The 13,966-nt window shown below is 45.6% G+C and overlaps 1 protein-coding gene across 2 annotated transcripts in view; it reads right to left on the bottom strand.

The window, feature by feature from the left end:
• LRP5 (LDL receptor related protein 5) overlaps positions 1–13,966 on the bottom strand; it is a 223,354-nt gene that overhangs the window by 162,290 nt on the left and 47,098 nt on the right. For both annotated transcript variants that reach the window (XM_075928318.2, XM_075928319.2), the window contains exon 2: positions 13,017–13,413. In XM_075928318.2, coding sequence (XP_075784433.2) covers positions 13,017–13,413 — 397 coding nt within the window. The remainder of the gene's footprint in view (positions 1–13,016; positions 13,414–13,966) is intronic.

The raw sequence follows: 13,966 nt of genomic DNA, 5'->3' as shown, positions 1-13,966 counted from the left end.
TTTTTGTCCCTGTGAATAAAGAAAACCCTTTAAAAAAAAAGAGCACTGAATGATGCTTGGCCCTGGATAAATAAATAGGATATAATCATCTAGAAGAATAATGTGTACATATGTTCAAGGCAGTAGAAATAATGTCACTCAGGCAACCCCTTTTTTCCATTTCTTCACTTTCAGGCACTTCGCTTTGCAACCTTGATGTTACTTAACATAGTACTTTTTGTATGGAATGTCCTGTTCTAGGCTGAGAACATGAAACTTTTGGTCAGAAGAAAGAACCACCACCATTAACCTTGCAACATTTAATGCCAGTGGTAAAATGGACTCTCTGTACCCAGACTACCACCCTCAATTTCAGGTTCATTCCTTTAAAAAAAAAAAAAAAAAAAAAAAAACACACACACACCCAAACTTGCTTGTTAGTGACAGAGACAGAAGAGAAAACCCTCATTTATTAAATAATGTGAGGCACACAAACACTTACCGTGATGGGGATTAGAGATGTAAAATCCTGTTTGTTTAGTTAACTAGTTAAATTTTATGTTTAACTGGTTAACTGAATAAAAGGGAGTGTATTGGGGGGAGATGTGCATCACTCCAGCCGGCTAGAATGCCCCTTTCTGTGGTGCACCCAAGCTGGGTCTGCTGTGGGTGGTGGCTGCTCCCCCGGGGCTGAAGCACCGCCCACCTGTGGCGGACCCCACGAAGCTGGAGCAGCTCCCTGCCCATGGTGGGTGGGGGGCTGCTCCATTCCTGGCCAGTTAACCATAACTAGTAGGTTTAACTGATTAACCATTCACATCACTAATGGGGATCATTATGAGTAGGCCCCTGCCAACTTCACAGCCGTGAAAAATGTGCCACGGACAGTGCAAAATGCTCTTGACCATGAAGTTTCCCTATTGTAGGGGGTCACAGTATTTCTACCTTTACATCCGTGCTGCCTTCAGCGCTGAGCGGCTGGAGAGTATAGAATGGTGGCTGCTGGCTGGGTGCCCAGCTCTGAAGACAGCACCATTGCCAGCAGCATCATAGAAGTGAGGGTGGCATGCTAAGAGGGGGTCATCACTTTTTGCACAGGACAGGTCTGGGTGACGTAGGCAATTGTCCAGGGTGCTATGGGCGGGGGCATTGTGATCACAGCCAGCCCAAGGCCCTAAATGTTGGGCCCAGAGTCAGGGACAGGCAAATTTGGAAATGCCTTGGCCAAGGGTTCCTACCTAGTGCTGGGCTTCAGCTGCTAGTCCAGGCTGGAATGGGCAACAGAGGGATTTCTTCCCCTGGGGCCAAGTCAGACCTTCTTCCGGGAATCTCCCCTGACTGCAAGAAGTTGCTGTCTGGGAGTTCAAATCTGAAAGCAGTGCTACTACCAGCAGCAGCAGCAAGAAATAAGGATGGCAATATTGCATCATCCATTAAGTGACCTTGCAACCACCCTGGACAGCTCCTTTTTGGATCAAGACTCCTCCCCCCATGATTATAACACCATGACATTTCAGATTTAAATATCTGAAACCAGGAAATGTAAGATTTTAAGAATCCTCAGATTGTGAAATTTACCAAAGGTAACTGAATTTGCTAGAGCCCTAATAATAAGTACCTGGGTATACAAATCACATTCTTGAATATTCACCGAACCTATTGCATGTATAATGGCAGGACTACACAGGCAGACACACAATTAACACACTCGGACAGCCTCTTACCAAATCTCATTACAAGATACAGTGTGAATTCAAAACTTTTAAAAAAAAACACTTATCAAGCTTTCAAAATATCACAATCTTTTTCAGACAGACCACAAAAAGCCAGAGATGTGGCATCTTTCTACCAAATTGTAAATATCTGCTTCAAACCTTTATGGCATGAGGAGAAATTTTCAAAACTTCCTGAAGGGAAGCTCCCATTAAGTTTAGCTTTTAAATCCTTTTGGTTCTTTAGAAAAATCCAACCCTTACAACTGTTTAATTTAAAACAAAAAAGATTGCCCACACTGTATATTATGATAAAGTGACACACACAAGCTCTCTCTCTCAAAAATGGCTGACCTGTTTCTGGTTCAGACTTTAGCAGAAAACCAAAACCCCACTTTTTGGCTAAGAAGAAATCAGCCAAAAAGGTTATAAAAATAGGAAAGTTATAAATGGTTGAAAAGACCACTGAGAATGAGCTTCAGAGTTTCACTGCACTTTAGCTGTTTGGACTGTTCCTATAAAATGAACTTTCACAGTAAATCTCAGTAGAGAAGATACCATGAATGAAAAATTCCTGAATATTTTCACTGGAGTATTTTGGATATGATAAAGAATAATGATATTTAGAAAGCACGTGGAGGTGGAGGACACAATCACAAACCCATTAGGCATTACTCTGCATTTTTTTCTAGCACTAACCATTCTCTTTACCTCAAACTGATCACTAATGGAAAGTACAATAAAACCCATATGAGATAGCAGCATACCAAAAAGAAATTAATCTATTAAAATATGCCTTAGAGCAGTGTTTCTCAACAGAGAAATCTGGGGGAGGGGAAGGATACGTCAATACAACTGAAATTTGGAGATGCTTTTAAGTCGGTTCCCCCAGCACAGGCTTCCTGCTCCCCACCTTGCCACCTGTGACAGAGGCAGCAAGCAGGGGAAGCAACTAGTCGTTGCTTTTGCTTATCGGATAGTCAACTAGGTGCTTACATCCCTAATTTAGATTACAACCGTTGTTGTTAGTCAAGATCAGATTCTTTCCCTTTGGGAAGGAAATACCCATGTAACTCATGCTAACACAAGTGATACTTGGTACTCCTCCAAGTAGATTAGTGCAGGTAGCAAAGGTTCACGTTTAAATCCAGTGATCACAGGTTCAGTCCAGTGTTTCCTGTAAGCTGAGCACTTGGGCAGCCACCCAGGAGAGATTCAGATGCCATCCAACATGTGTTTCTACTGGTGGTGCACATTCACCCATGTCTTGGTGCACATAATAAAATTTATTCCACCCAGGGATGGAAAAAATTAGAAGGAACACTGGTTCAATACCCTTGACAACATCCTATCCAGGAGCATCACATTACAGGTTGGACCTCCCTGGGACACTGTTGGGATCTGACTGGTCCCAAACAAGGGAATTTACCAGACCAGGGGAGGTCTCCTGCCACTGGCCCACCCAACCCTCTAACCTGCTGCTGGCAGGCTGCCTCAAGCAGACACCCTGCCTCTCCCTCCCACTCAAACTGGCTGGGCTGCTTGTCCAGCTGCTGTCAGCTCCCTGGGCAGCACAGGCTCTGGTTCCTGCCACACGACTCCAGCCCCCCGCATCTAGGAGGCGCTCCTGGAGACTCCGGCCCTGGCCCTGACCTCTCCCCTCCCCCCACTCCTGGGGATTGCCAGGAGACCCCATGCTGCTGGGGGCTGCCATGGGACTCCAGCCCTGGCTGCTAGGGGACTCCAGTCCCAGCCTTGTGCTGCCGTGGGTTACTGGAGGCTGCCACAAGGCTTTGGCCACAGTCCCACACTCCTCCAGCTGTGCTGCCGATCCTGTTGCCCCGAGCTGGCTGGCACCTCCTGTCCTTAGGCTCCCCAGGTTCTCTGGTCCAGGAGCATCCACGGTCTTTCCGAACCAGAGAGTGTCAGTTTTCAGAGCTACAACCTGGACGTTAGCATGTGAATGCATATTTTTTGATGTTTTGATGTGAGATCGTCCTTCGGTACAATATGGTACAATAGAGGACAAATTTTACATCCTCACCCGCTAATCTGACGTCGTATTAATACACTGTAATTCTAAAGAAACAAACATATGAAATCAAAGTTAGAGACCTTTGTTGAGCTTCTGAGCCTGGATCTCCTCCTGCTGTACACCTAGTAAGAATATAACTGCATACCATGGGTGAGATTGGTTTCAAAGTAGTGCAGAGAATTTAGCCATACATCTTCCATTACAGACAACTCAGCTTCACTTGCAGCCTAAGTTAGGATTTTAATTTGGATGTTCAGAAACAAAATACCAATGAACTCACTAATCCATTGCACTTTACCCACCCCCTTACAGCTTGTGCCCAGTTTTAAGGAAAATAAAATAATCTGTTTACTACCTCGTGAATCTCCTTAGATACCATGTATGCACAAATGGGATCCAACAAGCAGGCTTTGAAGTACATGGGAAAGAATTCTATATTACATATTAAGCAGCTGTATATTATTAATATACTGTCTCAGTGCATCAGAAAATGCTGTATTGATTACAAGAGTTTAATGACTTGCACTAGGTTCTTTGAAGGATTTATTTTAATCTTTACATGCAGACACACATATGGTCTGACAGTCTTAAGGTGTTGGCCTTAAAACACAATTTCCAGAGAGAAAGGAACTGAGAAACACTCCCTGATCATCACTTCCAGAATTACAAAAAGGGTAAAATGATCAAAAGAGCATCTTTGCTATCTCACAGGCTAGAATTCAAATCAATGCTAGTATCGCACACTTTATTGGGGGGAGAAGGGGGGTTCAGCACCAGCCCAAAGTTTTCTGTGTTTCTAGCTTATTTTTGGAGAACTATTCCCTGCTTGCAACATCATCATGGTATAGTCTATGAACAACGTGCAACCAGAGAGCATGCAAACAACACTGGCTGTCCAAAAGAAACGTTTCCTGGGAAGCTTGGTTGCCAGACCTTTGGCAAACTTTATGTTTGTGCTAGAACCTTCCAAACCTGCGATCCGCAACCTAGGCAAGAAAGTGGGCGGCATGAGTGGCCCTCCATCTCAGTGGGGCACAAAACTGGCATAACCAAGAAGATCTCCCAAAATAGAGTAGCTTTACTAACGGTGATTACCTAGAATTCGCGGGATGTGCCGATTAAACCGTAACAGCACTTTGATTGGATGCAGGGGGAGCGCACGGTTCTCGCAGTCAATGTTGCATGCAATCAGCACGCACCTCACTTCATGTGCCTTTGCTTTACATGCCTGTCACTTTAGTAGCATCGGTAGAAAAAAAAACTATGTGGCTGAAAACCAGCAGAATCTAGCAACCTTTGCATGGGTAACGGTAAACAAAATGTCTCAGTGGTCACATATAGAAACCTTTGGGCCGCAGGTTGCCCACCACTGTTCCAGACCATTCAGGTACTCAAAATTCCATTCCAAGGCACTGAGCCTACAAGCACATATGTACCTATGTAATCTTACTCATGAGAACTGCAATTGTCAGGCTACTCACATAGGTAAAACTATATACATAAAAAAAGTTTCCAGAATTAAGGCGCAAATGACTAACATTAGCACATGACCTTCACAGACTGGTTCCATGTATTAGATCTTATCCAGGGCCCTTTATTATACCCAAAACAATCGTAACCCCTACATGTATTGAAAACAGACCAATGAACATGGTTAAATAGCAACTTGCACAGTTTTTACCATCAAGCTACTTGGCATTATGGAGACAAAGCAGCGTTTCCATGCATTTTTAAGGCTTTGTATTTTATGTTTAATTTTTTCTCTTCCGTACAGGATCAAAAAAGGGGCTTAAAATCCACTTAAAATTTTCATGAGTAAGTGGTCTTTCTCAAGAAATTCTCCTTTGGTCAGATATTTAGGTAAGCCAAACAAGGAGTTTCATATACAGGCAGTCCCCGACTTACGCGGATCCGACTTATGTCGGATCCGCACTTACGAACGGGGCTCTCTCGCCCCGGAGGTCGCCCCGGAGACCGTCTCCAGCAGACCAGGGGCACCGGGCGGGTTCCTGCGCTTCTGAGGCTTTGCCAGAGCAAAGCCTCAGAAGCGCGGGGAACCGCCGCTGCTGCCGCTTCAGTCCGGGTGCCTGTGGTCTGCTGGGGACGGTCCCCAGCAGACCACAGGCACCCGGACTGAAGCCGCAGCCGCGGGGGGGTCCCGCGCCTCTGAGGCTTTGTCAGAGCAAAGCCTCAGAGGCGCGGCACCCCGCTACCGCTGCGGCTCTGCTCCCCGTGTCCCTGGTCTGCTGGGGGGGGGGGGCGCAGCTGGTGTGGCGGCGCAGCTGGTGTGGCGCCCCCCCCCCCCCCCAGCAGACCAGGCTTTTGTTTTGGACCCTGGGGCAGAGCAGCTGGGGCGCTGCCGATTCGTCCTGCAGCGCCGCTCTGGGCACTACTGGACCAACCCGGCAGCACCCCAGCTGCTCTGCCCCAGGTCCTGATTCAGCCGCTGCTGGTCAGTTTCAGCAGCGGCTGAATCAGGACGCCTGGGGCAGAGCAGATGGGGTGCTGCTGGGTTGGTCCAGTAGCACCGAGGAGCGGCGCTACTGGAGCAACCCAGCAGCACCCCAGCTGCTCTGCCCCAGGCGTCCCCAAGTCAGCTTCTGCTGAAACTGACCAGCACTGACTACAGGAAGCCCGAGGCAGAGTTGCTCTGCCCCTGGCTTCCTGGAATCAGCTGCTGATCAGTTTCAGCAGCAGCTGACTTGGGGACGCCTGGGGTTCTTAAGTTGATTCTGTATGTAAGTCAGAACTGGCGGTCAGTTTCAGCAGCGGCTGAATCTGGACGCCAGTTCCGACTTACATACAGATTCAACTTAAGAACAAACCTACAGTCCCTATCTTGTACGTAACCCGGGGACTGCAAGCAGATGTCACAAGGGGCGGCCTTTCAGAGTTTTCCCAAGCTCTTTTTCTTAGCCCTGATCTACACTAGAGAGTTATTTCGAAATAACCCCCTTATTCCAAAATAATAAGCAAAGCATCCACACTGCCAAGCCCGTTACTGCAAAATAAAGGAGTGGTTATTTCAAAATCTGTACTCCTGCTTTCCTCGGGGAATAATGCTTATTTTGAAATAGTTATTTCGGGAGTTATTTCAAATTTAGTTATTTCCTAGTGTGGACATGCCCTCAGGGTGTAAGCAAATTGTTAGTTTTGGGAAGAACAGCTTACAGCAATTCTTGGAAAGGGAGTTATATCAAGAACATGGTAGTTTGTTTTAGACTAAGTCTCAGATTAGATTTAATGTTTGAGACAGAGTGGAAACTGGACACTGAGGTCGGGTTAAGTTTCCTAAAATTAGGGACTGTTCTCTGTGCTGTTTGACCACTTCTTTGCCAGGACTTGAGAGTGTAAATAAATCAAACTGATAGTGTGCTCAGATTACACATCACTGATTTCTCTTCCATAGGGAAACTGACTTGCTAGCCCAGGGGTGGGCAAAATCAATCCTGGGGGCCGGATACAGTCCACCAAGCATTTCTCTCCAGCCTGCCCAGATGATTAGCAGAGCGTACATACTTACAGCAGGCAGCGTGTATTCAGTTGCCCCTCCCCACACCTTGCTCTGTCCTGCAGCTGAGCTGCTCCCAGGATTCTCCTGCTAGCTGTGCAGGGGAGTGGGAATGGTGGGGGAGGGGAGTGCTGAAGTCAGGGTGTTCCCCAGGGAGACACACAGAGGAGCTGCTCCAATTTGAAGTGTAGATCACTTGATAAATTGCCTCATTATTTTAATTCCCTCTGCAGCATCTGGCATTGGCCACTGTTGGAAGACCGGATATTGGGCTAGAAAGATGGACCACTGGTCTGACTCAATATGGCTGATCTTATCTTACTTCAATGGGAGCTTCATCCAAGTACGAAATACAGGATTTTACCATTGTTACTGCAAATAATAGCGGTATAGAATTTGATTTTGGTAAGTTTTACTGAGGGGTTGGTAGGTTATAAAATACTCATACTTTTGTAATTAAACTGCACTGATGCATTTATGATTTATTTTAGCATTGCTGGTTTGCATTGTGCCAACATAGACAACTGAAGCTGGCTACTATAGTATCCAGAAACATCTGCCAGAAATCAGTCCGAATCCTTAACAGATATGTTTTATATAAAACAGGCTTCATCTCAGCTGCCCCAAGTAGAAAAAGGGCTGGGACTCCCCTAACTTGATAGCAACACATCTAGGGCTCATTAGCAGCCTCTGCTCTACTTATGCAAATATTGTTTGCTGTTTTAAAAACACTAACCGTGTAAAATGGCAATGACAAACCTACCTAAAAAAAATACAGTAAACTTCCGATAATCCGGCATCTTTAGGACCCAGGGGGTGCCGGATTATCAGATATGCCGGACTATGAGAAGGGGGGGCTATGAGAGGTCTGGGGTGGGGTGGGGGGATGCTACCCCAGACCCCCTCATAGCCCTCCCTTCTGATAGTCCGGCTCTGCCCCAGGAGTCCCTGATTCAGTCAGTTTCAGCAGTGGCTGAATCGGGGACGCCTGCAGCAGAGCAGCTGGAGTGCTGCCGGGTTGGTCCGGTAGCGCCGACCCTTGGCACTGCGAGACCAACCCGGCAGCGCCCCAGCAGCTCTGTCCCAGGCGTCCCGATTCAGCCGCTGCTGAAACTGATCAGCGGCTGACTCCAGAAAGCCAGAGGCAGAGCTGCTCTGCCCTGGGTTTCCTGGAGTCAGCCCTGGTCAGTTTCAGCAGCGGCTGAATCGGGACGCCTGGGACAGAGCTGCTGGGGCGCTGCTGGGTTGGTCTGGTAGCGCCAAACCTCGGCGCTGCGGGGACCAACCCAGCAGCACCCTAGCTGCTCTGCCCCAGGTGTACCCAAGTCAGCTGCTGCTGAAACTGACCAGCGGCTGATTCCAGGAAGCTGGGGCAGAGCAGCTCTGCCTCTGGCTTCCTGGAGTCAGCCGCTGGTCAATTTCAGCAGCGGCTGAATCCGGGACAGCTGGGGTGCTGCCGGGTTGGTCCCACAGCCCCGAGGGGCAGCGCTACTGGACCTACCCAGCAGCACTCCAGCTGTTCTGCCCCCTGCTTCCTGGATTCAGCGCTGGTCAGTTTTAGCAGCGGCTGAATCAGGGAAGCTGGGGCAGAGCAGCTCCAATGGTCCGGCTGCCCGGAGCACTTCCGGGTTCCTGATGGTGCCGGACCATCAGGAGTGCCGGACCGTCAGATGCCGGACCATCAGAGTTTTACTGTACATCTATTTTGAGTTTAACCTTGGATAGTAGTTTTAAATGCAGCAGTTTATACTTAATTCATGCAGGTAGGGTTGTCAGGTGTCCGGTTTTGAACCGGACAGTCCAGTATTTGAGCTTTCTGTTCGGGAAACAAATTGAGAAAATAGAAATGTCCCGTATTTTCTAAATAAGATGTAATGTCAGGTGTGTCTGGTATTTTTGTTGAAACTATCTGGCATCCCTATGCAGGGTCTCTCAGTTACAGCAAAGGAAGGCAAGCCTGATTTTTGTTGTTGTTCTCTTTAAATAGAGAACACTATGTCCATGTTCTACGAAGATTAATTCTGTGCACTGTTGCAGAGGACTGCTTTCTAAATTCATGATAAACAGTAAGTGCAAGTGCTGTATTCCTCCTCTCCCAGAATCAGGAATAAGGGCCAACTACGCAGAAATACCCACCCGTGCCTACCCCACAGCCTGTGGACGCTGTGACATGATGACATCACTTTGTCAGCCCACAGGAAAACATTTTTTAGAGAAATAAATTTTAACATTATTCTTCTCAGGCTTTACATGGAGAACAATCTTACCTATCCAGAATTAATGTTCATTTGCAATTAGTTTTACATAGGTTACTTCAACCTTCTGCTGTAAGACTATAAGAGGATTTTCAAAAATTGTTTGTAGGTATCATAACTGCATATGGCAATTTGCTATGGTTAGAATTAAGGATGTTAAGTATCAAATAAATGACTAATCATGTACTTGATACAATTTTCTTTCACCGCAGTACCAAGCACCATCAAGATCATCCCTGACAGATGTTTGTCTAACCTGCTCTTAAATGTCTCCAGTGATGGAGATTCCACAGCCTTCCTAGGCAATTTATTCCAGTGTTTAACCACCTTGACAGTTAGGAAGTTTTTCCTCATGTCCAACTTACACCTCCTTTGAAGCCCATTGCTTCTTGCACTATCATCAGAGGTCAAGGAGAACAATTTTTCGCCCTCCTCCTTGTGACATTCGTTTAGGTATTTGAAAACTGCTATCACGTCCCATCTCAGACTTCTTTTTTCCAGACTAAACAAACCAAATTCTTTCAGTCTTCCCTCATAGATCATGTTTTCTAGACCTTTAATCATTTTTGTTGTTCAACCACAGGTACACATACCCCTGAGGAAACACAGAGGTCTTCCTAGGGGTACATCAGTTTATCTAGATATTTGCCTACTTTTATAACTGCCTTGTATATACTGCTTTATATAATCTCCACTGAAGTGTAAGTACAACATTTATATTCCATTCAATTTATTTTATAATTATATGATTAAAAAATTAGAACAACAGCAATAGTATGCTATGACACTTGTGTATTTTTAGGTCTGATTTTGTAAGCAAGCAGTTTTTTTTTTTAAGTGAAGTGAAGCTTGGAGGTACACATGATAAATCAGATTCCTGAAAGGGGAAAGTAGTCTGGAAAGGTTGAGAACCACTGTCCCAGAGGGCAGAATCACTAATATCTCCCTGTTTTATACACATTTTTGTTTTTATCTTTAGGCCTTTGTTACACAGTACAATTTATTCTTCATTGCTCCTCTGCTTTGGTACACCCCACACACTGGCCATACCGGCTCTGTATATTTAAGACAGGAGTTTATGGTAGAAAGGCATAATATTTAGGCTTGTGTATGAACAATGACTATTTGAATGAAATGTATAGTCTCTCTCTCTAGAATGCTGTCTCTATATAGACATTAATTACATTGCAACTATGCATAAAAGCTCTGTAATTTACCCCCTCCTTCCATACACACACATGCTAGATTTCTGTCTCTCTCTAAAACAGGATCCATTTTCTAAATAGGTTTGGGAGACATGAAAATACAAGGGAGCAGCAGCACTTGCTAGTGCTAGACAGAATGCAGGCACCTAACTCTTCAACTGCGGTACTTCTAAGATTCTGGGACTCTTCTGAGCAGAGAGAAATGGTGAAAACACCTGTGAGGGATCACTAAAGATGACCAAATTCATTTGCACCTATGATTTTTACTTAGGAATTGAATCCCAGAGGAGAAAGGCTAGAGCATGAGCTTACAGATATACCTAGCCCCACCAAAGGCCAGTTTAAGTTGTATTTTATCTTGTCTAGCTTTCCCCCACTCCCATGTTTGTCACGCAAAGGTTGCAAAAGGGACCGCCTACCTAGCGAGTTGTATGCTGAGCATCACACGAACAGCATGCAGTGAGTTCAGCATTCCTCCACTTACTAGCCTGGGTTTTATAAATCAAGTACAGCATGGCCACCAGGCACAGCACTCATTTCATGCCACTACCTCAGAGGCAGGAGGGCAAGGAGAGGGAATGGTTTTCCCCATGCAAAGCACATTTCTGAAAATGGCAAGATTTTGCAGGATTTTACCACTTGCATTGTTTTAGGACATCCATTCCATTCTGGCTCTACTGTTCCCTTCTCAAGGCCCTCCAAGTGCTGCAGGAACATGGCAAGCAGAAGCAACAGGGGACACTCTCCTGAACCATAGAGAGCTGAGGTGAGGACCAGTGATGGTACTTGAAGAGGCATGTCACTACTTTATTTTGCTGTCAATGGGTTACTGACTATTCTAAAAAACTTCCATTATGCTAGTGGAATTCTGCTGAATTCTCATTTCCCCCTTGAACCAAGGGCTAGAGGAACAAGTCCCTTTGGGAGAACCCATCCAAAACCAGCAAGTTCACTCTTTCTCCCCACCACACATGACTATAGTTGCCTGCCTGGCATTCACCAGTCATCTGAAGAATAGCAGGTGCCAAAAGGGGGGAGGGAGGGCAGGGACTGAAGTATCACTTGGTAAGTGGGTATGATGGAGGTTTAGGATTTCTTTTGAGAGGTGAGCAACTGTGCTTAGGGAGAGTGTAATTTGTATGTTTATTATGAACAAAAAGATTTACCCCGCATTACTCAGGTCCTTTACAATTACTTTGGAGTGGGGTTTATTTTTTTTGGAAAATAAAATGAACATGTCCATGCTTCATGTAAATCATTGCCATGGGATAGGGATGAGGGGTTCAGTACGCAGACTTCCATGGAGAGAGAGGACTACCCCATCCTTGTCCCACTGCAGCAGCTTAGGCCTAGGTGAGAAGCGCCTCTCCATGACCCCTGCAGCTTACCAGTGAAAGGGTCCATGTCCCCCAGGTAGGACAGGTCCAGGTTAGGCTGGGTGTGGCTACAGAAGGACCGCCTGTCCTATGGCAGCGGCAGCTCTGGGTTGGGTGCCATGGCTGGGCGGGGGGAGGCGCACCCTTCTCTGTCCCCAGCAGGGAACAGATGTAACTGGGTCAGGAGTGGGGGGGATGATTTCAGCAGTTACACCATTACCCACGCTGCGGGCTTTGCAGTATAAAGCTAAGCTCGCAGTGAAGCCTTCTCACCAGGAGCAGTGCCCAGATCCTGGGAAAGTGACTTTGCTGCCCTGCCACAACAAAGCTGCCCCTCCAGGAACCAGTGGGTGTAACTGAGACCATTAACCGATAAGCATCAGTGTATCCATTATTCGATTTTGCTCTAACATCCCTAATCTAGACCTCAGCTCTTATATAATTAGACAAAAATCACAATTTCACCACACTGGCTTTTCTTTACCAAAGCAAAGCATATGAGGAATTCCTGTTTTGAATAAAGGAGATTTACATAGATTTCTCTCTACATGCATTAAAAAAGAAAACCACACACATCGCATCCCATACAAGAGTTCTCTTAACTTACCAGATAGGCTAACTGCAGGAACAGAAATTTCTAACATTAAGGCAAAGTGGAAAAGTAAGACTCTTACCAATTGAGTATTTTCACTGGCATCTAAGCTCGGCTATTATATGTGCGTATATGTATTTATTTTAATTTTGGCTCTGTATCTGGGTTGTCATTCCTTGCAACTTTGTATTTAAGTCTAAACATATGTTCAGCAATAAAATACCTTGAGAAAGTAGAATCTGAAACAAGAGCTTATTTGAAACAAGAGATTGTATTTCCTTTTACAGAGCCAAAAATCCCTCACAAAGCAACTGTGACACTGCTGCCATACAAAGTCAGGTTAATATTTACCCATGTGCCGGGTCCAACGCTATTGCCCTTGGCTGGTCAAGGTCTTGCCAGAAAAGGACTTTTCTAGACGTTCCATTGAGATTAGCAACTTCTATCCTATTAGTTTCTGAGTCTGTCCAGTACAGCTTTTTCCCAATCCAATCACACGCCAGGCCATCTGGAGAAACTAGACCAGAAATAATGACATTCTGCACGACAATCCCAGTTTGGTTCAAGTATGTTTGTTTGATGGCTTCTTCGCTCACATCTGTCCAATAAATGATGCCTTGTGAGTACTGAAAGTCAACTGCAGCGGCATCTTCTAAGCCGCTGACAACTATGGTGGATTCCGGCTTCACTCCTCCAGCATCCACCAGTCTGACATCTCGACGATTGGCAAAAAGCAGAAGAGGAGAGGCTATGAAAAGAAAAGGAAATCATATTATTAATAGGATATTAATCATATTAATATTACCCATGCATGCAATTTTAAGGTTGCAAGTATAAAGCAGAGTATGGACATCTCTTCCTTGGATGGCGGGATGCTGAGGGAAGAAAGCCTGAAGTTTCACATCAGAAGTTTCACTACCCACAATACCTGTGACCTATTTCAAAATACCAGAGTGAGAAGCACCAGACAGGTTGTTTAAGGAGAAGCAAAGAAATCCAACTCCATCTACTCTACATCCTGAGGTCTCTCTAATAACTAACTAGACTACTAGATTATGCCTATGTCTTCCTGCTCCTCACATATTACATCATGGACTGAGCCAGGTCCAAACATGGCCAGATTCAAAGGATTTAAAGAGAGACTTCAATATGGACAAAATTCGCATTTTCTAAAGTAGTACGGTAACATGACTACTTTAAACACACTTTGGCTGTGCGCTCACAGCTTCCAACTCAACTGAATATGCTACAAACCACATCATGGAAAACTTTGGATGCTCAGTCAGTCATGCGGGTGGGGT

Source organism: Pelodiscus sinensis, chromosome 5 (assembly GCF_052426305.1).
Source record: "Pelodiscus sinensis isolate ZL-2025 chromosome 5, ASM5242630v1, whole genome shotgun sequence".
Lineage (NCBI taxonomy): Eukaryota > Metazoa > Chordata > Testudines > Trionychidae > Pelodiscus > Pelodiscus sinensis.
The sequence above is the reverse complement of the archived record's forward strand: the minus strand, read 5'-3'. Positions and strand labels throughout refer to the sequence as shown.